The sequence below is a fragment of the Tachypleus tridentatus genome, chromosome 7 (genome assembly GCF_004210375.1).
Source record: "Tachypleus tridentatus isolate NWPU-2018 chromosome 7, ASM421037v1, whole genome shotgun sequence".
Taxonomy (NCBI): domain Eukaryota; kingdom Metazoa; phylum Arthropoda; class Merostomata; order Xiphosura; family Limulidae; genus Tachypleus; species Tachypleus tridentatus.
The window spans coordinates 161,681,110-161,707,281 of record NC_134831.1 but is presented as its reverse complement, the minus strand read 5'-3'; the positions used below and the strand labels follow the sequence as shown (position 1 = coordinate 161,707,281).

Genomic DNA, 26,172 nt, shown 5'->3' with positions numbered 1-26,172 from the left:
CAAGTTCTAGATTTAATAATCACTTTTCTCGAAACTATGTTTACCATATATACATATGTGTGAAACTTGTACTCATATTCAGGTTGGCTTAAGCAATGATCTGTATCACATTAGTGCTTTTATTTTACCTTCCAGATATAGCATAGTTTTATGAGATACACGTGGTCCTCACTTACAATGTATAGAGTGAAAATTGCTGTAGACAAATCTTTGTTTTAAGACAGGGCCCTTAAATCATCATTAAAACATAAAAAATAAATGAAACTTTATTCATTTTACTAAATATTTTCAGTTGTGGTACTGAATTCCTTTAGTCTGTTTGTATATATGTTTTTATTTAATTTCGTGTAGAGTCGTATCAGTTGTAAGTGTTCCCCCTTTTCTGGCACAATGAGCATTTCCTTATCAATAGAAAACGCCTATGAGTGTTTAAAGAACCTTTATCTATAAACATGTCACATGACAACACGCAGCACTGTGATTTGCTACCCTCATCTGCGAGACACGTCATTCTGGGTATATATACCGATATGCTCCATTTTGTATTTGTGTATTCCGATGTGAAACGGTAAAGAGAGAAAGGACTGTTTGGGCATCAGCTATCCAGCTGAGCTCTAAGCTTGCAGCTGGGCGTAAAGCCAAAGCAAGAGGTGGTTTGTTGTAAATTTATTTTCTTGAATTTCTTCTACTAGTTCTGTACTATCAGCGAGTATTTTCACCTCATGTTATGATGTAATTGCAAACGAAAATTTCAAACGCAACAAAGTCGAGTTCAAGTGCTTACCCGCTGATCATTGCTTATGGTGACAGTTTCTAAGGTTACAGATAGGCCTAACTACGGTTTGACTGTGTTCGATTCCAGTTCAGTTAGAAATCTAGACTAGTTGATTAAGTTTTACTTTTAGTCTATGATTTATTATGCCAGAATCGATTACAGTTAAACAAGGTGTTTATGTTGATGAATCTGTTGATATCTCGATGAGGGAACAAGAATCAAATCTTGATCAAGATCGAGATCGTGCGTCTGTTCGAAATGTGTTTACTGGAAGTTGTGGACCTCAAACAGAAATCACCGAAACAACAGGTAAGCTAATATAATTTATTTATTAAGGCAAACAGACTGGAAATTAAGTGTAATATATTTGATGTTTATTTTGTTGTTTTCCAATGCAACTATTACAAGTACACAAGAGCATCAAATTTTTGTCAGAAAAAAAACAACTTTGTAGTTAAACTAAACAATGATCGATTTAAAGACCTGGGGCAGTGCCATACATTTGTGTCGTTAGGTGATGTGTATGGATAGTTTAAATGAAATATTTTAAGCTTTTTTTTATATATAGATAATAGTAGGACAAGAAGCAATGCCTTTGTAGCAGTATAATTCTAAAGGTGGATTGATTTTAAACTTTTTTTTACTTAACGTTTTCAACCCCTGTTGAGACAGTAAACAGAACATGATTTACCATTGCCACAAATATAAGCGTGAATTGTTGTAATCCATGATATTTTTTACTTGCCAGCATTTGATTTTAGAATAGCTAGTTGTTTGCTGCATGGTGTTTCATTAAAAGGAAACTTGCTGTGCTACTTAGTTTTCTATCAAATATTAATATTCATACAATATAAGTTCATGATTAACTTCTTGCCAGTATTTAGGTAAGAGCTAGAGGGTGGTTCAGTCCCAGGTTTCTAACCTTAAATTTGCCACTCTACTCATATTCTAAGTATTCCCATTCACAGGGTTCTATGGATGTACTTTGAGGAATTTTGATACTAAATCTAATTGTATATGTTGGATAACTTTTTCTTTTTTCAATAAAATATACAGAAAATTAATCAAACCTACAGTCTTTGGATACTTCATCACTTTTTTTCTCATGCTTGTGCAAATACAGTACACCTGGTTGAATAAAAAGGGCCTAGAAGTGCATATACTTTTTAATATACATTCCAATCCTTTGTACTTCCCAAAAGTATCTTTTAAAGCTAAATAAGTTATTCTTTCAGCTAATATCCAGTGTAGCTCATTTTGTCAATCTTGTGATAACTATCTCTAATAATTTTTTTTTTTTTTATTAGAAGTTGTTTGGGCATATAAGCTGTTGTCTCTTGCAAATAACTTGCAACGCTTTGTCATTTTGGCAGATAAAGTATACAATTTCTTTTTTGTACACCTTTTTTAAATGCACCAAAGTGCATGTTCTGTCTTGAAAGTTTAGGGGCTCTCCAGGTTACAAATGAACTAGTATTCAAACTTTCCTATACAGCTATTGGAACAGTCTTACTTAATCACTGAATTAGAAACTTCACCTGTTCCATAATATTTTCTTTATTGGGTAATAGATTTACTAATGCATATTTATTTTAATATCTGTTCGTTTTAATTAAATATATGTAACTTATTGTTAAATGTGTACTGCGAAAGTCCTGCCTTTTCTTTAAATATGTAGAAGATTCTTGAGCGTAAGAATCAACAGTGTATGATATGTGTGTGTGTGTGTGTAAAATATCGGTATTGTTGCCATAGTTGAAATTTCTAGAAAACCTCTTCACAAACTTATAAAAGTAACTAACGCAAGGTAGGGAGATCGTGCAATATCGTTGCGTAGCTACAGTTAGTACACTAAATCTCGGAAGCGATAATTGGGATATACGCCTATTAATCGGAAAAGTACAAATATTTGACCGTGAACGTTTATTGACATCGATCGAACATTATAAACTTTAGTGAATTAATTTCGGACGCTAGTATTTCTACGAGGACATTGGATATTTTGTCGGTAGAAAAAAAAATTACATGTGCCCAATATAGCTGCTAACTAGCTTCCCCGTAAAATGCATTGTCTCTGTGTATCAACATAGAATTATTTTGTTCTCCGTGAATTGTCGATAAAAGATTCGGTTCCACATCAGATACTTGGTATTATTTGTAAGTTTGTAAAACTTTTTGTAAATAAATCATTATTTGCAATAACCGTTATTATAAATTGTTTGTAAATTAAACCCATTTGCGTTAAGAAAGAATTGTGTATCAGTCTTGTCGGCAGATATCATAAATTTGATACATATTAACATTTAGTTAACTTCTAACTCAAAAGTTCTGGTTATTTTAAATATTAATACGTAACATAATCAATAGGAGGATCGTCCGTGGTAAATATTAATACGTAACAATCGTATGACAAATGTTTTAGGTGTAAGAAATTATCGGGGTTATAGATAAGTGAAAACTATCTTTTATCAAAGATGAACTTTACCTTTTTAATGATATTTCAAGAGATATTTATATTAATTTTAGCTATTTCATACAGGACAGGAGCCAGAGGGAAATTCATCAGGTGTTCTCCATAATATGTGATGGATAGATCAATGGGAGACAATTTTAAAATTGATTTGTGTCTAAACCTGTGGACTTCTGATAACATATTTTGTACAGACTTTTGGGTTAGGGTAGTTTTTAATCTTTAGTTTCTATATACCGAATATTATTTTCCTTCTATCATCAACTGTAGGATAATTTCTAACTTAACACATATAACATGTAAATTTGTTTAAAATAAGGTATTATTTGATTTAAAAGACGTGACGTGTAAAAAGGTTCACCTGTTATATATGATTGCATTGTTGTTTTTCTCTTGGGCAAGTTTAGTGTCATTTTCTTGTGTATGTGTTATTGGTATTTCGGGAATTAAACATGAATATAACAGCTCCCAATATACGTGTTTAATCACGTGCAAAATTTCTTGTCTTATATCTAGTACGTATACAACTATGTTTCACGTCTGAAGAATGTACCGTTAATTTTGGTCCTAATGATATATAATATCCAGTGCCTTCAAGCTGTAGCATTTCATTACTCGAGTTTCACTTAAAAACAATTTAACGGTCTCTTCTCTAGTTTCAATTATTTTTTTATATATAAATACATGTATGAAATACCCACGCTCTGCTATGAGGTTAAATATCTCATCCCCCCCCCCTTTCACACACACACACCTTCAGGAGTCCCCAGTATACTAGTCAAGAGCCTCCATTATCTTCAGTGACGTCTATACCTATCCCAAAACAACACGCACACACTGGAACGCTCGTATATGATACCTGAACACGTATGTAAAGCTAACTCCTAAACTGTTAGCTGGACGTCAATATAAAAATACAATCTAAATTATTCTCTTAACTCGCTGTGTCACTCGGTAGTTAGCAAATCTGAAATTCTACAGGACAATATTCAATATAATGTAAACCGTGCGAGTCGGAATTTTTGTTTTTCTCGGTTTTCGGTAGTTGCAACTGTTTTAACCATATATGACCGAAATTACTAAGTGACGTGATATCTAATCTTTAACTGTTGTGAAACACGTGTACATAATGGCCTCGTAATAAGTATGCATAATAATATGGCAACTGTGATCATATTTATATCTAACTTTCCCTTGTCTGGCATAGTTTCAGCGAAATGGAAGATTTATTTACTGATGTATATAACACATACCATTTTACACACACACCTACTTGTGTATTTAATAACTGAATGTGATTTATAATTACCATGTAAAAGAAAATAATATATTTTTCAACAAGTGAACCCTCAGTTAAATCAGCTAGTTAAATTTCCTAGAATTGGGCAGTTACAATCTATTTACAAGTTTAAACGTGCACAACAAATGTATACATAACTGCTTTTAACTGGAGAAGTGGCAGGGTGGCCAAGGCGCTCAACTCGTAATCCGAAGGTCGCGGGTTCGAATCCTCGTCACACCAAACATACTCGTCCTTTCAGCTGTGGGGACGTTATAATGTATAGTTAGTAAAAGAGTAGTTCAAGAATTGGTGGTGGGTGGTGATGACTAGCTGCCTTCCCTTTAGTCTTACACTGCTAAATTAGGGACGGCTAGCGCAGATAGCCCTCGCATAGCTCTTTTAAAAAAAAACTGGAGAAACTGAACATACAGTATTCGTGAAACGTAAGGACGAACGCGAAGGAGTTGTCACTGTAGTTTTCTTTGCCATATGTGTTAATTGGCATTTCTAAAATCGTTAAAGTGCTCTTTGGTAGTTTTAAGTCCTCAAACCTTTTATAAGATGTATTTTAGCGTTAGGTATGCTATACATGGCATAAGCTTTAACTGACATCTGTGTTTATATGCAAAAACGGCTCGTTTGGGCTGAGAAAACACTTTTACATAGAAGAGCGAACAACGTTTCGACCTTCTTCGGTCATCGTCAGGTTCACTCTTCTATGTAAAAGTATTTTCTCAGCCCAAACGAGCCGTTTTTGCATATAAATTTCTCAACAAGTGGGTTTCTCGTCATCACTGACATCCGTGTTGTTCTTTTAACATTGTCTGAAGTTGATTTAAGTACGTGTAAAGTTATCACGTGTTCACTCTTAGGGCGGATTATAACCAAGGCTTTAGAAAATTCTGATCTTCCACGGTATAGAAGTTTATGAAATGCTTTGTTTCTTTGTGAAAGTTTATAATTTTCTGTTTTGTTTTTCTTTCTTTTTACAGTGACTGGATGAATATACTGATTCCTCCAAACAGAAAAATGTTTGATTTTCTTAAGATGTAGGATGGTGTCACTTAATTTCAGAGGTTTTATTCGTTTATTTATACAGAAGCTTCTAGCCCAAAATTAGCTCTCTTTAGGTTACATCTCTAATTAAAGGCAAATAAATATTCCTATACTTTCGTAAAACAAACTCGGAAACGGACATTTCGCCAAAACTGTGTGTGTGTGTGTATTTTCTTATAGCAAAGTCGCATCGGGCTATTTGCTGAGCCCATCGAGGGGAATCGAACCCCTGATTTTAGCGTTGTAAATCTGGAGACAAAACTGTTTTATAAGTAGTTTGTTAGAAACTGTTGTTTCTGTATATTTTATTATATTCATAATTATTGTTTGTTTGGATTTAAGGACAACGCTACAAAATAGGATATCTATGCTCTGCATACCCACCATGGGTATCGAAACCCGGTTTCTAGCGGTGTGAGTCCGCAGGGAAGGGAGTTCAGAATTTGAAGTAACGTCAATACCACTCGTTATTTTGGGAAATTTACTAAACTGTCGAGATTAAATTTACCCCCTCGGTGTGGATTCCTGTACGTGGTGAGGGGACCTCCCAGGGAAGGTTCTGTTCTATCTGGTTACCTTCTCTGGGATCTAAACATCCACCCACGTGTTTGCCGTGCGTGGCGACCCGTGAAGGGGAGGAGAGGATCCTGGTGGTTGAGGGGTCCAACCCTAACACACCACTTTGGCCTCGAATTCCTGTAGACGGGCTAGTCCACTTGGGCTAGAGTCAACCAAGTACCAGTGTTGGAAGTCCTCAACGGGTGTTGTGGACATTGTGCCTGATGCTGGTGTTTGGGTATAGTACTCACGAAACCCTGGCGTTGCTGCATTGTCCTTGCATGACTTTGTAGTGCGTCCCCTTGTAGGGCTCCATGGTGGGTAGGGTCAGTGGGTACCGAAACTTTTTCCTTTTCCTATGGATCCTCAAAAAATTTAAATAAAATTGTAAAAAAACAGTCAATGGGTAAGCGACCACGTCTTGAATACTCAGAACAGCAATCTTCAACATCAGTAACACACGTACCTCATTTTCTTATATTACATTCTCTTTCGGAAAAACCTTTAGGGCAAATGTCCCCTTTTTTATTCAAAAGGGACTAGAGGGACTTGCTGGCTCTCCAAAGTCAGTAAAGAAACTTCGATCTGGTGACATATTGGTTGAAACATCCACATCCCAACACAGTGAACTCCTCTTGAATTCAAAGGCAATTGGGGATATACCTATTGAGGTTACACCCCATGCTACCTTGAATTCTTCACGAGGAGTTATTGTTGAAAGGGATTTGAAGAACGTTCCCGAGTCAGAGATTCTCGCTGGTCTCTCCACTCAAGGAGTTTCTGCAGTGAGGCGCATCTCCACTCGCAAAGATGGAGTTACACTGCCAACAAATACCCTCGTTTCAACATTTACTTCACCACGTGCACCTGCCACCATCAAGGCAGGTTATCTCATTTGCAGGGTTCGGCCATACATACCAAACCCTCTTCGATGTTTCCAATGTCAGAGATTTGGCCACTCAAAGACATCTTGTCGTGGTTCCCTGACATGTGCTCGTTGTGGAGGCAAGGACCACGATGCCTATGACTGTGACATGAACCCACATTGCGTAAACTGCAATGGTTCTCACCCCTCTTACTTTCATTCTTGCCCAAAATGGTTGGAGGAAAAAGAGGTGCAGCGTTTGAAAACGACACATAACATTAGTTATCCTGAGGCTCGGAAATTGCTGCCCACAACTCCATTTCGGACATATGCTGCTGCACTTCATTCCACAACTACAGTGGGAGTGCAGACAGACCTCTCTGTGCCTCCAAAAGAATCGTTTTCAAAACAAATGAAAAGCCTTTTGACCTCCGTGGTTAAAAAGGTTGATAAATCGACTTCCACACCCATCTCTGTTCCTCCCATACCTTCCAACAAACCTCAAGATCCACGTCCTTCAGTTTCAAATACAGGCATTTCTTCTGATACATCTTTTTCTCCCACCACAAGAGACAAAACAATTATTCGTTCACGTCCTCAGTCACTGGATTCCCCTTCCAATAACAAAAACCTGCCCACCCGACCCAGAGCAGGATCCATGAAGGTTGATAGACCTCCTCCGACTAAAGACAGTAAAGAAAAAAGACGTGGTCGTAAACCGAAGGGTTCTCCAGCCACTTCACCTATCCGTTCTTAAAAATGGCCACCTTCATACAATGGAACTGTCGAGGTTTACATTCTAATCTGGATGATATCAAAACGCTGATTGCTTCCTACCATCCTGTTTGTCTTTCTTTACAAGAAACATTTCTCAAAACTGCTGATACTGTCTCCATTTGGCAGTTTTCTCTGTACAGAAATGACAGGTTGGGTGATGGTCGAGTACATGGAGGGGTGGCACTGTTGGTTGATCAACACGTGCCCACACTGTCTTTGTCACTCAACACACCCTTGGAGGCTGTAGCCGTCCGTGTTTCCTTGGGTCATACCATCACTGTTTGTTCTCTGTACCTGTCCCCTGGAGAGACATATGATCAATCAGATCTTGATGCTCTCGTTGAACAGTTGCCATCTCCATTTCTAATCCTAGGGGATTTTAATGGACATCATCCCCTCTGGGGAAGTGCTATTATTGATGGGAGGGGCCGATCTGTAGAGCGGATGCTCTCTGATCACAATCTTTCTCTTTTCAATACTGGTTCTTCCACTTACTTTCATGCACCTAGTCAGTCCTTTACCGCTATTGATCTCTCGGTTTGCTCCCCTTCATTATTCTCCTATTTTTCATGGAGGGTTGACAGTAATCCACTAGGCAGTGATCATTTTCCGATCCTTTTGAGAGAGACTGGCCGTGGTCGATGCCACCCTACCCGCGTGCCCCGGTGGAAGCTGGATCAGGCAGACTGGTCTACTTTCACTGCTCTCGCAGAACTTGATCCTGCCATCGTAAATCAGCCATCAATAGACGACTGTGTAGCAGCAGTAACTGACTGTATTACACATGCAGCTGCTCAGTGTATTCCTAAAACCTCGACACGTTTTCCACGATATCCTCGTCCGTGGTGGAATCCTGCTTGCCACTTAGCACGGAAGGCTCCAAAGCTGGCCTGGGATACTTTTCGTAGATATCCCACACTTTCAAACCAGGTTGCTTTCCAACGGGCCCATGCACATGCTAGGTGGGTAAGACGTCAAAGCCAGAAGGAATCTTGGATAAAGTTCACAACCAGCATATCTTCTACCACCAATTCCAAGATCATATGGGACAGGATTCAAAAGGTTAATGGGCATTACAATTCTGTCCTCCTCTCGATCTTACTCTCTGATGGTCAGGAGGTGACTGATGTTCGGAACATCGCTAACACTCTAGGTGAAAGCTTTTGCCGGGTATCTAGCACTTCTGCTTGTTCCTCCACCTTCCTGGCCATCAAGACTCGGGCAGAGCGATCACCTCTTTCCTTTCGAACTGACTGTTTCTTTGACTATAATTGTCCCTTTACCCTGGTGGAACTAAAAATGGCCCTTCATCGGTCTGCCAGTACGTCTGTTGGACCTGATGATATTCATTATGACATGCTGCACCATCTATCTCCTGCTTCTCTTGATGTCCTTCTGATTGTTTTCAACTGGATCTGGCAGGAGAATATTTTTCCTGATGCCTGGTGCCAGGCTATTATTTTACCTTTCTCTAAGCCAGGGAAAGATCCCAAGATTCCTTCAAACTACCGTCCAATTGCTTTGACGAGCTGTCTCTGTAAGACATTAGAAAGGATGGTTAATGCTCGTCTTGTTTGGTTCCTTGAATCAAACAACCTCCTCTCGCCCACCCAGTGTGGGTTCCGTCGACAGCACTCCACCACAGACCACCTAATTCGTCTTGAAACATCTATCAGAGAAGCCTTTCTCAACCGCCAACATCTTGTATCAATATTCTTTGACATAGAGAAGTCTTACGACACAACATGGAGGTATGGCGTTTTGCGAGACCTCCATACATATGGGTTACGTGGCCATCTACCCATGTTTATTAAATTTTTAATGGACAGGAGATTCCAAGTTCGTGTGGGTTCGACACTTTCCCGTTCTTTTGTACAGGAACTTGGAGTCCCTCAAGGCTGTGTATTGAGTGTTACACTCTTCAGTATAAAGATAAATGCCATCACTGAACAACTCCCTCTCACTGTTGCGAATGGGCTGTATGTCGACGACTTTCTCATCTCATGTCAGTCGTCAAACATGAGATATATTGAGCGGCAACTACAAACTGCCCTCAATTGTGTACGGAAGTGGACTCTGGCGAACGGCTTTAATTTTTCTCTCTCCAAAACTGTATGCATGCACTTTTGCCGTCGACGGGGTATTCACCCTGATCCTGAACTTCATATCGGTGAAGTTTTGCTGCCAGTGGTCCCGGAGACCAAGTTCTTGGGGCTTATCTTTGATCGTAAACTGACCTTTTGTACCACATTTAAAGCAGTTACGGGTCAAATGCACAAGAGCACTGAACATCCTCCGTGTTCTCTCTTCTACCAGTTGGGGGGCAGATCGCTGTTCAATGTTAAAGGTATATCGTGCTCTTATTAGATCGAAACTCGGTTATGGATCAGTGGTCTATGGCTCTGACAGACCCTCGGCCTTAAAGATGTTGGACCCCATTCATCACCAAGGACTTCGACTCTGCACTGGGGCTTTCCGTACCTCTTCAGTTCAAAGTATATACATTGAATCTCATGAACCTTCTCTACACCTTCGCCATTTGCAACTATCTTTACAATATACTTCGAAACTTCATTCCTTACCAAAGCATCCCACATGGAAATGTGTTTTCCTTCCTCGGTGGGCAGTACTTTTTCAGAACAGACGATCTGTCATTGCTCCGTTTGGCCTTCGCATCCGGGCGCAATTGGATGAATTGGGTCTGTCCTTGGATAACATTGCAGATTCCACAGGTCGGCCCATCCCACCATGGCTTATTACAGCCCCCAAATGTGACCTTTCTTTCAGTCACCTAAAAAAGGCAGATACTCCAGATTGGAAGTACCGTCCTTTATTCAATGAATATCTTTCAAACAATCATTCAGTTCCCATTTATACAGATGGTTCCAAATCAGGTAATTCATTGGGCTCTGCTATGGTTTGCTATGGGTCAGTAGTTGCGCGCAGAATCCCCTCTACAGCTTCTGTGTTCACTTCTGAACTGTACGCCATATCTCTTGCCCTGGATCATATTGCAGCTGAGCAGCACTCCAACTGCACTATTTATACTGATTCGCTTAGTTCTATACTTGCCTTGGAATCGCTACACGTTAGCTCACATCCTATTCTCGCTGATTTTCGAAACCGACTGGCCCATTTCTCATTAGCAGCTACTTCAATCCAGTTTTTCTGGATACCAGGCCATGTTGGTATTCGCGGGAATGACCTTGCAGACATGGCAGCTAAATATGTCTGCTTCAGCACCATCACTCCTATGCCTATTCCGTACATGGACTATGGTGTTGTCTTCAAGGCTCGGCTCCGTGCCAGCTGGCAGTCCACTTGGAGTGAGCAACGCGACAACAAACTTTTTCAAATCAAACTTAAAATTGGACTTTGGCCATCTAGCTTCCGTAAAGTTCGGAAGGAGGAAGTTGTTCTCGCTAGGCTACGCATTGGTCACAGTTTTTTAACTCATCATTTTCTTTTATCTGGAACTGATGCACCAATGTGTAGTTTGTGTAACACTCAAATCACTATCAGCCACGTTTTACTTTCTTGCCATCGTTACAATTCTCAACGACGTCAATATTTTTTTCCCAGGTTCAGTCTGTAACATTGGACAGAGTTATTGGTGATGGTGACTGTCCACCTTGATAATGTTTTTAATTTTTTAATGGCCATTAATCTTTTTAATCTCATTTAAGTGTTGCATATTTATTCATTACACCTTTTTAATTGTGGTTCCTTTTTTACAGTTTTAATCTCTCTCATTCAATTTGACATTGGACAATGGCCAGAACATTAAATAACTCGACACCAGGACTGGAAAGACCAACTTCAGGTGACTAACACTACTGTTTGAACTATCCGTTTGAACTGCTCGTTAGTCGTCCTGGCGAGTTGTTGTTATACTTTTGCTGCATATTATTTCACACTTTTACTACTTTACTTTTTAGTACTGGCCATATTGACTCATAACCCGGAACCAGGACTGGAAAGACCAACTTCAGGTGACTGACGGTGGTTTTTATACTTACCTGTTAGTCTTCCTGGCGGGTTATGATCATTACCATTCTGCTACAGGTAGTCCTTTACAACTTTGTTGACTGGATGTCACCATTGGTTTTTACACCATTTTCTGTTTTAATTGCTGTTTTGTTTTTACCTTCATTTACTTTTACAAATTTTACTCCATTTACTTGACTTTATCTTTTTACTGGACTTTTGGCTACTCATTGTTACAATTTTGCTATGTATCTTTTAAAACTTCTATTCTTTTACATTTTGATACTGGTTGCTATGACACATAACCCGGAACCAGGACTGGAAAGACCAACTTCAGGTGACTGACGGTGGTTCTTGAACTTACCTGTTCGTCTTCTTGGCGGGTTATGATCATTACCATTTTGCTAGAGTAAATACCTTACAACTTCTTATACTCTGCTTTCTCTCTTAACATTGTAGACTAGGTGTCAACATTGGTTTTATACTTTTTTGTTTTACCTTCATTTCCATTTATGTCTATTACTACATTTACTTTATTTATTATTTATTTTTATTTTTTTACCGAATGTCTGGCGCAGATAGCCTCGCTGCTTTGTGCCATAAAACACTAAATCAATCAATCAAATTAAATTTACCTGTTACATGTGTAAATTCAGTTAAGCTCATGAACGTAGCGTTCAACGTGTCATTACTTGGGTACTTTTTTAACACTTACTGCTCTTAGACTGGGCTGATAACGCCAAAAACTGTATATCAATAATAGCCCGTTGTGTTACTTTGTACTGAACAAGAAAACGCAGAGCTTTGTACATAATTATGGGCAGTTAGAAGTGGATATGAAGGCTATTTTTTTGTAAAGTGTCTTATAATATATATTTAATATAATGTATATATCTTCCATTATGTTCACATATTTTAAACTATCGTATAACTTACTGAACACATTTTGAGTCAGTTTCATTTGGTGTTAATGATTTATAGTTATGAATCCGATTTTAATGTTTCTTTCAAACTTGTCGCATAAGTGTTTGTCACCAGTCTTTAAGTAAAATCAGGCCCGTATAACTAAAATTATACTGTTTATCATTTTTACAAAATCTTGTATAATCGAAGAAGTTTTAAATTCTAATTGTACTTGTCAGATTTTAGGCTTTCTCTAAAGTTTCTTAGCTGAGAAGTAAATGTGTTCGAATGTTTCAGTTTATTTCGCGCATGTTGTAATAAATAGTCGTGTTACATTTTAACAAATAATTCCTGGTATTTCTGAACCTGTAAGTAAAGCGTTTTCAGTTCTCTTCGTTCCAAACTCCTGCGAAGCTAGTACGTTGATTTTATTCCACTACTGCACTTGAATGAGGATATTTACGTATTCTCTCTTCCCGTTAATTTTCTCTTGTAAAGTAGGTCGGTTCAATAACCAGACACGTGTGGGCAAAACAAGGTAAAAATCAGGTTTGTTGCCTTACCCGATTATTACGTTGCGCTTTGTAAGGACCTGTTTAGAATTTTTAAGCTTAGAGAAGCACATGTTAGTAATTTTCAATGAAAAACTGTCGAGAATGGGAGAAAAAATACTAAATATTCGAACAGAAATAAATCGGATAATTCGATCGTTTATCCATGTGCCTTTCCAGGAAAAACGAGTTACTCGGAATGTTTTGGCATTTTAGCTGTGGGTTAATAAATATATTTAATGCTAAAATAAATCGAATCAAAAATATGTAGAAAAGAAAATGTGCGGTAAAAACTTAAAGGAATGAAATGAAACTGGAAGCTATGACATTAAGAATTTTACACCAAGTATTCATTCATTAGTTAAGTCTAGCAACCAATTTGGGCGCAAATTTTGACTTAATTTCTTTAAATCTCATGCTCAATCCTTTTCTTCAACCTAAAGTGTTTTTATTAGGTTTCGTGACTTTTTGTTAACACGCACCAACAAACCACAACGACCCTCTTATTTGGAATATACCTTTACTTAAAAATCTAACAACATTCTTTGAAATATATGATGGTATATTTTCCTCTCTAAAACAGTGTTAATAACGTCATTTAAAATAAACGCTTTGGAATCTAAATCAATAGTTTCTTGTGATCACCTGCGTGTACTTGGTACAGCTGTATCAAGAATCGTTACTGATAATTGCTTAAGCTGATAGCACATGACGTTAAACGCTCTATGATTAGAATAATTTCATAAAACTTAAACTTGTATTGAGATGTTGGTAAAGAATAGTCAATAATAACCGTTAACCTTTGATTCCATTGAAAAATTAGAAACTGCTAATCTAGTTTTCTTGGCCGAAACAATATTTATGTATTTGCATGTCTTTCATCCGAATGACACAAAACTAAATACTGCCCACTTTTACTCTTTTGAAGCTGTAGTAAAAACATTACAAACTGATAACTCACGTGATTTTTTTTTTTTTTTCATAGGTGCGAACAAAAATTTTGTTTGTCAAATTTGAGTAGTTTTTGTTCAATACATTTTGTATATATGGCTTATATTTAGACCAAATTTGACACTTTAATTACAAGTTTTAAATATCCCGGTGTATTTAATCTACAAAAAAAATCCAAAATGTTAAGAGTTTCTATGAAATAGTTTCCGTACTGTTGGTGCGGGCCCTGTATGGCCAGGTGGTTAAGGCACTCGACTCGTAACCTGAGGGTCGCGGGTTCGAATTCCGTCACACAAAACATGCTCGGCCTTTCAGCCGTGGGGACGTTATAATGTGACGGTCAATCCCACTATTCGTTGGTAAAAGAGTAACCCAAAAGATGGCGGTGGGTGGTGATGACTAGCTGCCTTCCTTCTCGTCTTACACTGCTAAACTAGGGACGGCTAGCGCACATAGTCCTCGTGTAGCTTTGCACAAGATTCAGAACAAACCAAAACCTTTGGTGCGAAGGAAAAATAAGTTCAATCAGAATTGGATTTTATATCTCGTGTATGTTTTAATTGGATTGCCTTAAATTTGGTATGTATATATTTGTAAAGTTAAGGTTCACTAGAGCCTATCCACGGAAAATAAGTGAGTTTGGATAACGACATTTTAAGCTATAGAAAGTGAAAAATCACTAAACTATCACTGCTGTTAATGACACACAGTGTGTCTTTCAGGTTTCACTACCGTGCGACATGAGTTTGAACGGTTATTTCTGGTTCACCATTAGATATTTAAATCTCATTCCAACTCTCCCACACGTTTGCCACCATTTTGTGTCATCATACAGCAGGCTTTTAATCACATGGACAATATAGGAATTAACAACTGACTTGTGTAATTATTCAGGAATTTTTAAGGTTTACAGAATAAGTCCCAAGATAGTTAAGCTAGAATCTGTGTACTTGTACGAACATAATGCTGAACGCCCAATATGATTAGATACAACACTAAATTCAACTCGAATTTTAGATTACTCAACACTAAGCAGTACTCGAACAGTTAACTTGTCAGCTTGCTCATTAGAGAATCTGGAACCACAATCTCACCGTCAGGCTTAACAAATCATTACAGGAATTTTTCTGGTAAATTTAACTCCTCATCCAGAGATTTTTAAAATGGATCTATTACTACGGCTCAAAGAAAAACTACACCAACAGGATAATGACAGAAGTGTCTGAGAAACTCGAACATGCAAACATTTTCTTCATGGTAAAGTTTCTTATGGAAAAATAAAACTTTAGTTGCTTGTCTTTGGCCAAAATAGTGACCGACGAAACGTTGTAATAAAATTCAAATAAAAACAACTCCGTCTGTACCTTTTGTTTTCTTAATTATAAATAATTACACTATACTTTCAGGTCTTATCAGTAACACAATGTTTTTGCATAACGATTTAAATATTGTCCTTATATTTTGTAACTTACATGAATATTATTAAAGTGGTTATTGGCTAAAGTGATTACTTTTAAAAACGTTGTTGTGGAATTGAATGTAAACTGTAACTAACAGTATGAACGACTTTACAGTTGTATGGCAGATACTATTTTTTAGAGAATTTGAAGGTTATATGACTTCCTTTGGATTGCGATCAACTGAAGGTTGAAATGATTTCCTATACATGTGTTACGTACGTTTCTCTTTTGTCGCGGTAGTTTTTTGCTTTTTTAAATATGAATAATAATCTTTGCAACGATTTTATTTGTTGTGTACTTAAAAACTCTGTTTGAATGTTTGTTTTTAAAATGCACTGTTGAGGTATCATAGCAAACTCCCTCCCCTCTATACCAACAACTGAAAAACAAACTATAATACACATCATTGACTTGACCTTGTATGTAGCTGTGGGCCATGGAGCTGCAGTAAGCAGATCACGACTCCAAAACAGCTATCTTTCCGGTAAGTTCTACGTTGGCAGATGGCGCGTGGTCACGTGATATAGACCAAAGAATAATTGTGAATACATCGCTTCGCACTTTTTCGAGGATAATTAGAGATCTAATATACCTCTGATTAAGTTTTAATTTTAAAGTTCTATATAACCTTCCCGATTAATAAATTTTGTAATTTTATATAGGTGTTCAAAATTTGTATTCGAAAATATCTAGTGTTTTTTTTTTTTTTTTTTATTAATTTAAATATGAAACTATTTGTAGATATTGGCTAAATACACATTTTATAGGGATTGCTTTTACCTTTACACCATACTCAATAAACCATTTTGTGCTTTAAGAAGAGCTGAACCTTTTATTTATAGGCTCTGAACCAACAAACAGACACAACATATAAATATATAATGAGGCTTGTAAAAAGGTTGGATTGCATACTTAATTTGCCATACACTAAAAGATTATAATATACTAAACCTAATACCTTTTATTAAATTTCGCAGTTCTTAAAAGCGTTGAATGTCGCCCCAGTGGTAACTGTGGAAATATAATGTTCTATTATTTGAAAAAATCTTGTAAAACAAAACCATCAGCGTAATTTGTGTATGGTACATTTAGATTGTCGTTTAGTTACCATAAGCATCTGGTTATATATAAGTAACTTGAAGGATGTGTTGTATTAATACTACTAACTGACATGTTGAATATATCTACTTTCATATGTCAATATAATAATAATAATAATAATAATAAATTTATTAAGCAATAAATTAGACACAAAAAATCAAATAACAATATAAAACCATCAACAAAGAGTTAACTCGTCCTGTGATGGTTAAACACATAATAAAGTAAAATCAAAACTTACAAAATCAAAATAAAATTCCCAGAATATTATCATCAGTATTTAAGATCCATTGTTTTAAGTATTTCTTTTGATTAACACGATTAATAGAAGATCTTATACTATAAGGAATAAATTAATGAATACGAGGTGCCAATAAAGATATTGATGAAGTGTAACTGTTTTACGTGGTGTGGGTACATTAATTGGAAAAAAAGATTGAAGTCGTGTAAAATATGAAGTGACTTTAAAAAGCCTATTAAAAGAAACATGCATTGTAGATAAAGCTAAAAAATATAAATAAAGTTTATCATATGAAAGAGGGGAGTTAAATTTACTGAAATTGGTATCAAGCCTATGGGTAAAAATAAGAGAGAAAACACTTTTTTGCAACTTGTGAATAGGAATTAAAAAAGTCTTATATGTGCCACCCCAAATTGAAATACAATATTGTAAGAAAGATTGAAAGAGAGCATAATATACACTTAACAAAATATGATAAGGAGCACAATGACTAAGTTCAAAAATTAGCATAGAACTATATTTTAATTTATTAACTAAAGAATTAATATGAAATTGCCAATTTAATTTTCGATCTAAAATAATTCCTAAATATTTAACAGAGGAAACTTGAGTCAATTTGGGACACTTACAATTAGGGTAAGTATAACAATCACTGGAATGATAAAAAATAGAAGGAAAAGCTGGAATGACACCATAAAGGTTAAACTGAAGAAGAAAAGATTTAGATATATTTAAGGATAAGCCATTACAGAAAAGCCAATTTTTAATTTTATTAAGATCACTAGAAATAATGGCTTCATTAATTAGATTTGGCTTACTATAAACAACAGCAATATCATCGGCATAAGCTTGGATATCTACAGAAAACTGTTGGTAAAGAATATCATTTATATAAATGAGAAATAATAAAGGGCCCAGAACAGAACCTTGTGGTACTCCAACATTAATTGTAAGCCAATCACTATAATTATTATGAATACAAACCGATTGCTTTCTATTGTGAAAGTAAGAAAAAAACCAATCAAAAACAATACCTCTAAAACCATAATAAGATAATTTATTTAACAAAATTTTATGATTAACAGAATCAAAAGCTTTGGCTAAGTCAAGAAAAACAGCAATTGGATGAAGATCAGAATCCAAAGCTTCTGTAATACTTCCCACAAGTTTAAGTGTACATTTTAGAACATTCAAACAAAATACTAAATATAAAAGGTTTTAAGTGTCTAAAACTTGATATTGTTGAGTTGCTGATGAAGATTGGAATTTTCAAAATTAACCAAAATTGGTGATAAATGATAAGTCTAATAATAGTAGGGTTTCCTGTTACATTCATAAAAATTCACACTAGGTGGGATTAATACTGATACAGTCTTGGACATGTATTTTACCAGCTTTTCCACTTCTTAAAATAAGGGAAGCATGAACACTCAAAGTATATTGAGAATTCTCATAATACTCATGTTTTCCCAGTTTAATTTGTACCCAAAATTATTTGTTGCATGTGAAATCTATAGTAGTGTTTAAGAGAGAATGAGACTAGATTACATACATATGTTTGTTTTCTGATAACTTTAACTGTGTACAGGGACTTTGTAGGAAAATTATAAATGCATACAAATTTCAGTTGTGTTTATCTTGTGGTTTAAGATACTACATCCAAGAATGGTAATGTCACCAGCAAGCCTGAACCCATTCCCATGCAGCAAGGAGAGCGAAAGAAGAGGAGGAAGAAGAAGAGAAAAGAGCCCAGTTTGGCAGCCAGCACCTTTGAAGGTATATAGATTGTCATTGACAGATATTTCCAGTTCAGCATAACCATGGCAGACTGTTTCATCTTCATTTAATTGAATTATACTTCTATTTTGAGTGTCACAATTTCACAGTCTGTTTTTGCAATGAATTTAGGGTATCCTATCTGCCGTCTTTTATTACGTAATGGCGATTTGGGTGACACTTCAACAGTTCATTAATTTTTTATTTTTTTTTTGTCATATTATTTCAGAAGAAAAATATTCCCTTAATGTCAAAAAGAAAGATCCAATTGGATGTTAAACATATAGTAAACTTGAATGTTGTGCTTTATAATAAACTGAAACATCAATGTTTTGTTTATATGATACAAATTTCATAAATATCATTTTCTTAGGGTAAAAACTAGTTTGACTAATATTTGTATACTAAGGTAAAATATTTAGTATATTGATTCAGTGTTGTTTTCTAGATTTGTACAGACTGACAGAAGAAATACTTGGAGAAGGAGCATATGCATCTGTCAAAACATGTGTTAACCTTTACACAGGGATTGAATATGCTGTGAAGGTAAAGTTTATTCTTTGCTGCAGTGGATTCAGAAAGAACTGATGTTACAAGTATGTTATATATAACACTACTCTTGATGTATCTGCAAATCATTTGAATATACATATACCAGTAGTTTCAGTCCTTTAAACAGAGTGGTTGGTTGTCTGTTGGGCAGTTAATATTAATAATTATCAGTTTTTCTCTTCCCCCCATTGCACCTAGAAATCTAAAACTTCTGTGCATTTGTATTTTAGATTATTGAAAAAGAACCTAACCATAGTCGGGCACGTGTGTTCCGAGAGATTGAAACATTCCACCACTGCCAAGGGCACAAGAACATAATCCAACTTATTGAATTTTTTGAAGAAGAGGATAAGTAAGTAAATCTAACCTTTTCCAGGTTCTCAGATGTTACTTAAGAACATGTAGATCCAGGGAAGTTTAGAGTTAATTAGGATAGAGTGTTAGGAGATTATTATAAATAGGTCTCTACATATAGGGTGAACTTGATCTAATAGTGTATTGAAATAATAAAAGTACAGAGAATTTTTTCTTGCAGTAATATCAAGTATGTATTGAAGTTTGTGTCTGAAGAAACATTTATATTAATGGTATTTTTAGGAAGTATTTCATATGTAACAAATTTCAAATTATTATAAGGCATTTCTTGTTTTGTTTCCTAAGAAGCTAAAATTGGCACTTGTTTCAATTGTATTAGGCATTTTTTTGTACAGGGTGTTTGGAAAATCACTGTGCAGTTTTGTCTGTTAATAAATATATAAGTGCACAGTGACTTTCCGAACACCCTGTAGTTAGATTTATCTCCAACTTGCATCTCTTTTTAAAAATTTGTATATTAAATGCTATTGAACAGTGTTTCATAATTTCTTGTATTCCAGTTTCTTTTGAAGAATGTTAATTTCTGTTCTTATTTTACAGGTTTTATTTGGTTTTTGAAAAAGTTTGTGGAGGTAAGCAAACATTTTATTATGTATGTAGGTGTGTGCATGCATGCATGCTACATTATTATGTGTGTATGTATGTATATTTTATAAACAAGCCCAAAGAAAAGTAAAAAATGCTGCACTAATTAAAAGGATCTCCTGGGTACAGACTATAATGTGGGATATAAAATGTACCCTAATTTTTGGAGATGAATAAAGAAGTAGGACCCACATTGTGGTGGGGGTACATCATTTGTCAGTCTTAACCTCCATTCACCAGTCTTGTGTGAAAAATAATCAAAGAAATAGAAATTAGAGCAAGATATGGGTGCTCAAGTCCACAATTCCCACATATCTATCACCCTTCACTGTCTACAGACAACTGTGGGAAGGTGACTCCTCTCCTAATAATAGCACCTTGTTATGTTTTTTTTATTTTTTATCTTTTTCTTTACTTTGGAGAGCAGTCACTTTCCCACAACTATTTGCATGCAGTGAAGGGTGATATGGATGTTGGCTTGAGCATTCACTCTCCTAATTTCTATTCCTTTGATTATTTTATTTAATTATTTTTCATCTAAGATGGGCTAGTGTTAAGACTGACATGTGGTGTATCACCGACTGCAGTGTGGGTCCTTCTTTTCATTCACCTCCAAAATCTAGGGTACATTTTTACATCCCACATAATGGCCTGTAGGTTGGAGATCCTTTTAATTGATAGAGCATTTTTGATTTTTGTTTTGGCTTGTTTTTAAATTTAACATAGTCCTTCTTTTTGATTTGATTTTAACTCATCAGTAGTAAGTCTGTGTGTGTGTGTAGTTATGTGTCAGTTTTTAATTATTTCTTTATCATACTTGCTATAATGTTGACAAATTTACTAATATAGCTGTTTTACATGAAGCCCTAATATATTACATAACATTATACTTGTGCATTTTCTGTCTTTATTGTTAAAAAACTCATTTTCATCAGTAGAAATTGTGGAGTCTTTGCTGAAATGACAAAACTTTAGTGTTTTTTTTATCATTTAAAGGTTTTTTTTTTTATCCAGATTTGTTCTTTAGGTTTCCTGATAAAAGTTAACCAAATGTGCCTGACATCAGAGAAGGAATGTTGATTACTACATGTATCTATATACTATACCTATATAAAATTAAGTGTTACAGAAGTATTTGTACATAAGACATCTGTGAATTGGTGTCAGTTTAACAAGTTGGAATGCTAGGTAATGCTCCTGTGAATATTAAACTTTTGTTCATTGTACAGATTTCATTTGCATATGTTATGGAACCAACATGGTCACCACTTGGCACATGTGGAGAAATGGCTGTCGACCTGTATCAACTTGGTTCTTTATCTCTTCTTTTTTTTTTTTTTAAGTATAATTATTTCAATCAATAAATAATTGAAAACATTACTGTGTATTTTCCTACCCCTATATCTATAAACACTTTTTTTTTTGTCATGTGGCAGAAATGTTAACATTTTCCACAGTTTTTGCACTTTTGAAGAAAAAAAACTATTGGATGCTGCTGCTGTAGAACCTCTAAATTGTATATATACAGTTTTTACAGATTCCCTGTATATTTAATCTGATATTTAGGTTTATCTACCATGAACATTTGCTACGTGAGCCATGTAAAAGAATAGTTAATTTGACATTAAACACATAAGAGCTTCATATGCTAGATTTGACCTAGATAGTTCTATATTTTAATCTTGGCGAGTCTGAATATAAATATAAGATCCAGACCACTTATGCAGATGTTATTATTTTAAAGATAAAATTAACTTTGATAGCCATTGTGTGAAATACTTATTTAAAATTCAAAATGACAGTAAGGTTTACACAGTGCTTTTAAAAAACTGTGAAAGACACCTGGCCTTATGTAACAACTATATGTTTCAATGGGTTGCCATTATTAAAAAGGATATTTAACCTTTCTAATATGGATTGGTGTATTCTGCTCAGTCCATATTCTCTAAAGTAACCACAAAGCAGTTATATTTCATGATATATGTATATATCTTCACAAAATCCTTTAGATTATCAGTAAATATTACAAGGAATTAAAATGAAAAGTATCGGATTTCTATTTAATTATTTACTTATGATTTTTTTATCTTTAAATAATAACTGTTCCAACATGCAAAGTAATTTTGATTTTAAAATAAAATACTTTTATGCATCAGAAAATTGTCATAATTCACATGCAAAGTCTCCATAATGTCCCACTATCCTCTAGGTAATTATTAAACATTTTATAAAAGAAATATATGTTATCTGTTATTTTTCACTATTTTATCTTTGTATGGGTTTGGTTGATTCTACTAACCTCATAACCACAATGGTAGGGAAATAGGAAATAGCTATAAATTGTTTTATTTTTTATTCTAAAATTACCATGCATTATAGCACACAACCATATTTTTTTAAGTAGTTTAAACCTCGTAACATTTTACACATTAAAATTTATTTTTATTTTATTTACCTTTCAACAGTGTCTGACTAACATTAGAAGTTGAATGACACTGAGCACATGTATTCATATTACCTTGTCCAGTAATATAAGATTGACCAAAGTACTGGTCCACTAGAACACTACCAAAATATGCATTTTATATACACACATTATTCTTCTTTACAAAAGTTCTAAAGTTTCAGCTGTTTTTCTTAAAACCTAGAACAGTAACCAAAGAGATATAGAAAACAATTCATGTATACTTATGAAATCTGTAATTTTTCTGGTTACTATAACTTCCAAAGTCTTTCCAAATTTCTCAAGTGAAGAACGTAAAACAATTTGTTTTTTATATGCATTTTGAAATGACAAAGAAATCAAATTACTATGTAAATGCTACAGAACTCCACTAATTTATCAGGCTTTGTAGCTAAGCTGTAGCTGGATCTAAAAATGATTTTTAAGCTGAATAATATTATAATATACCATGTGAAATCTGCCATGAAAAGAAAGTGTTTCTTGTATAAATACTTTTCAAAGGTTCAGACACTCGCATGAGGGATGTTCTGAGCTTTTGATTGGTTATTCACACATTGAAGCTGGAAGTAGTGTGTGAGCATTTCTAAAATTGGAAAGAGGGACCATTATGTTTCATTCACTAAGTGTAGCAACATTTCAACAAATTGGAAGCTTCATTGGTATTGTATGGAAGTAAATCATCACCTTCTAATTGTTTGTGGGGACACATGTTTTCTTGTTTCAAATGTCATAATAGTTTTAGACCTTAATACATAATAGGGCTGTACATATTTATTTAGGTTTGAGAGTAGAATGTGTGAAATTCTTATTACTTGTATTAATGATAAAAATATTTCAATTTATTCATTCCCATCTTCTCCCTCCTAGTGAACATTAATAACTAATGTTAGCAGAGGTAAAGCTGTTGAATATGGTGGTGGCCTTTAAATAGTTAATATATTTATTGTAGGTCCAAATCCTATTTGTTTGTTAACTTTTTAGAAATCATCCAAGTGAATTATTATTTAATAGTCAACATAAACAAATGAAACTACACTTACAGTGATTTTTGTGCTATAGAATAATCAATTCATAACATGTTCCTATATTTAACATTCCTGATGTGATTTGACAGGAGCATTTCAGCAAGCAGTACTTTTGTGGCCTGTTATGAATATATCTTAAATATTTCAACCAATACTGTTAGTAAAATTAACATTACAGAAATAGTAGAATATAAATTACAAGATTGGAGGAAAAAAACTTATTTCATGTACTATTGCAAATTCTTTGTCTCTTAGAGAATAACATCTTTGTTTAAAACTTTATATAATTTTCAAAATAGTATCTTGTGACTAGTGAGGGCTCATTAAATATAAATGACTCTGATGGCAAGATCTAAGATTGGCATCTAAACCCTGTGGTGACATGGGTTAGCCATTTACCTGCAGTTGAACTGTAGGATGTTACATGATATAAGAACTTTTACTGTTTGTGTAATGATTTAAACCATTGTGTTCCTGTGTTTTAAGAAAGACTTGATTTTTAGATGGTGAAATGAAGTCTGAATGTGCAATACCAATTTTACAACATGTGAAATTCATCTGACAGAGGTACTAAAATTCATGATTATTCTCTAGGTTCACCTTGGAATTCAAGATAAAAAAAAAAAAGTGTCTTCAAATTATCAATAAACTTCTTATCTTCCTAAGGTCCACTTTTAGCTCACATTGAGAAACGGGTCCATTTTACAGAGCAGGAAGCTAGTATGATAATCGGGAATATAGCAGAAGCTTTGAAGTTCTTGCATAAAAAAGGTAGAGTTTAAATTTCAGAAATTTTGTTATTTATAGTTGAAAACAAGAAATTTGTGAAATGACTTAATATAACCATAGTTTAATATAGGTGAAAGTGGCCTTGGGGATATTTTAAATATTCTTTCAGTGGTGAAAAGCCTTATAACAGGAGGAAATCTATTCATTTAATACAGAATTAATGATAAAAAGTTTAGGTTTTCCTTTACCAATAACCCTTTTTTAAAAAAAATATATTCAGCAGGCAAATATTGAATAGTGGCTACTTTAGCTGATTTTTATTGAAAGTGGTGTTTTTTATAGTTATATTTTTCAACTTAGTTTGAATAAGGTTACATGTTTTGCTGATTTTATTTGTAGGTATAGCACACAGGGATCTGAAGCCAGAGAACATCTTATGTGCCAGTGAAGACCAGGTATAGTTAGATGCAGTATAAATTTTTCTCCTTACTTGTGTAGTTTTTGTAACTGTATTTTTTGGTTCTTTCATTTTTTTTCTAAACTATTACTGTGCCCATATTTATTATGTATTATTATTGTTCTGTTGCTTTATATATAAAAAAAAAAATATATAATGTTTTTTAAACAATGATCCAATTAATATCTGCAATTAATATGTAATGGTTATTTTTATGTAAGATTTTAATCTTTTTCAGGTTTGTCCAGTCAAGATCTGTGACTTTGATTTAAGCAGTGGAATCATCTATGGTGGTACCACTCCAGTCAGTACACCAGAGCTTCTGACTCCTGTTGGTTCAGCTGAGTTCATGGCACCAGAAGTAGTTGAAGCTTTTACTGGTGAGGCCACTACGTATGACAAGCGTTGTGATTTGTGGAGTCTTGGTGTGATCATGTAAGTGGATCTGAAACTGCTATAAAATCTAAACATTTGTCTTTTTTTGGTTAAAACAGCTTCTTATTTGTAATTGAATTTTGAATAAAGAATTCTCTGGTATGTAAGTTAATTGATTAAATTCAAAATCTTTCAGGTATATATTATTGTGTGGTTATCCTCCATTTTATGGACGTTGTGGAAGTGACTGTGGATGGGAGCGTGGTGAATTTTGTGAAGGTTGCCAGGTAAGTGTTTAAAGACATTCTTACTTTACAGTTAGATATTTAATTTCTTTCCAGTCAAGTATTTAGAATGACTTTTTGGTTCCACATGCAGTGTAATATTTGTATTTCATATTGTGAGGAATAGTTAGCATTATTTACTAAAATATTGTTCTGTCTAGCCATGAGCCCTCAAGCAAATTTATAATCTGCAAAATGTAAACTTTTTTGTTAAGTCTCATTATGGAATTCTCCCTGTAATATATCTTTATTTTAAGTGAAGTATCTAATGTTTACAAAAAAGTGTTTGTAGGAAACACAATTATGTAGTAATAACCATAAAATGGTACAATAAATGTAGGGACTATCCAGTAATGAAATTATCTGTGTTTACTGTCCAATGAAAGATTTATATATCAACAATTCCATGATACTTTGGTATGGCAGGCTCTTGTTTGACAGTATGTATTAAAAATAAATGCCACAGATATGAAGTAAAACTAAAGTATATGATTCTTGAGGTCTGGTGCTGAAAAATTGCATATACTTTGTAGTCTGTTGGCATATTAACTAAGCAAAGATCATGTCATTTAC

General features: G+C 34.7%; 1 protein-coding gene across 2 annotated transcripts in view; it reads left to right on the top strand.

Annotated features, from left to right (window-relative positions):
• The first annotated feature begins 509 nt into the window (after positions 1-509).
• The window catches only part of LOC143257062 (MAP kinase-interacting serine/threonine-protein kinase 1-like), a 30,895-nt gene continuing 5,232 nt past the window's right edge, over positions 510-26,172 (top strand). For both annotated transcript variants that reach the window (XM_076515189.1, XM_076515190.1), the window contains exons 1-9: positions 510-1,084; positions 18,628-18,753; positions 19,202-19,299; positions 19,536-19,657; positions 20,221-20,252; positions 24,421-24,525; positions 24,883-24,938; positions 25,179-25,375; positions 25,512-25,602. In XM_076515189.1, coding sequence (XP_076371304.1) covers positions 919-1,084; positions 18,628-18,753; positions 19,202-19,299; positions 19,536-19,657; positions 20,221-20,252; positions 24,421-24,525; positions 24,883-24,938; positions 25,179-25,375; positions 25,512-25,602 — 993 coding nt within the window. In that variant the 5' untranslated portion in view covers positions 510-918. The remainder of the gene's footprint in view (positions 1,085-18,627; positions 18,754-19,201; positions 19,300-19,535; positions 19,658-20,220; positions 20,253-24,420; positions 24,526-24,882; positions 24,939-25,178; positions 25,376-25,511; positions 25,603-26,172) is intronic.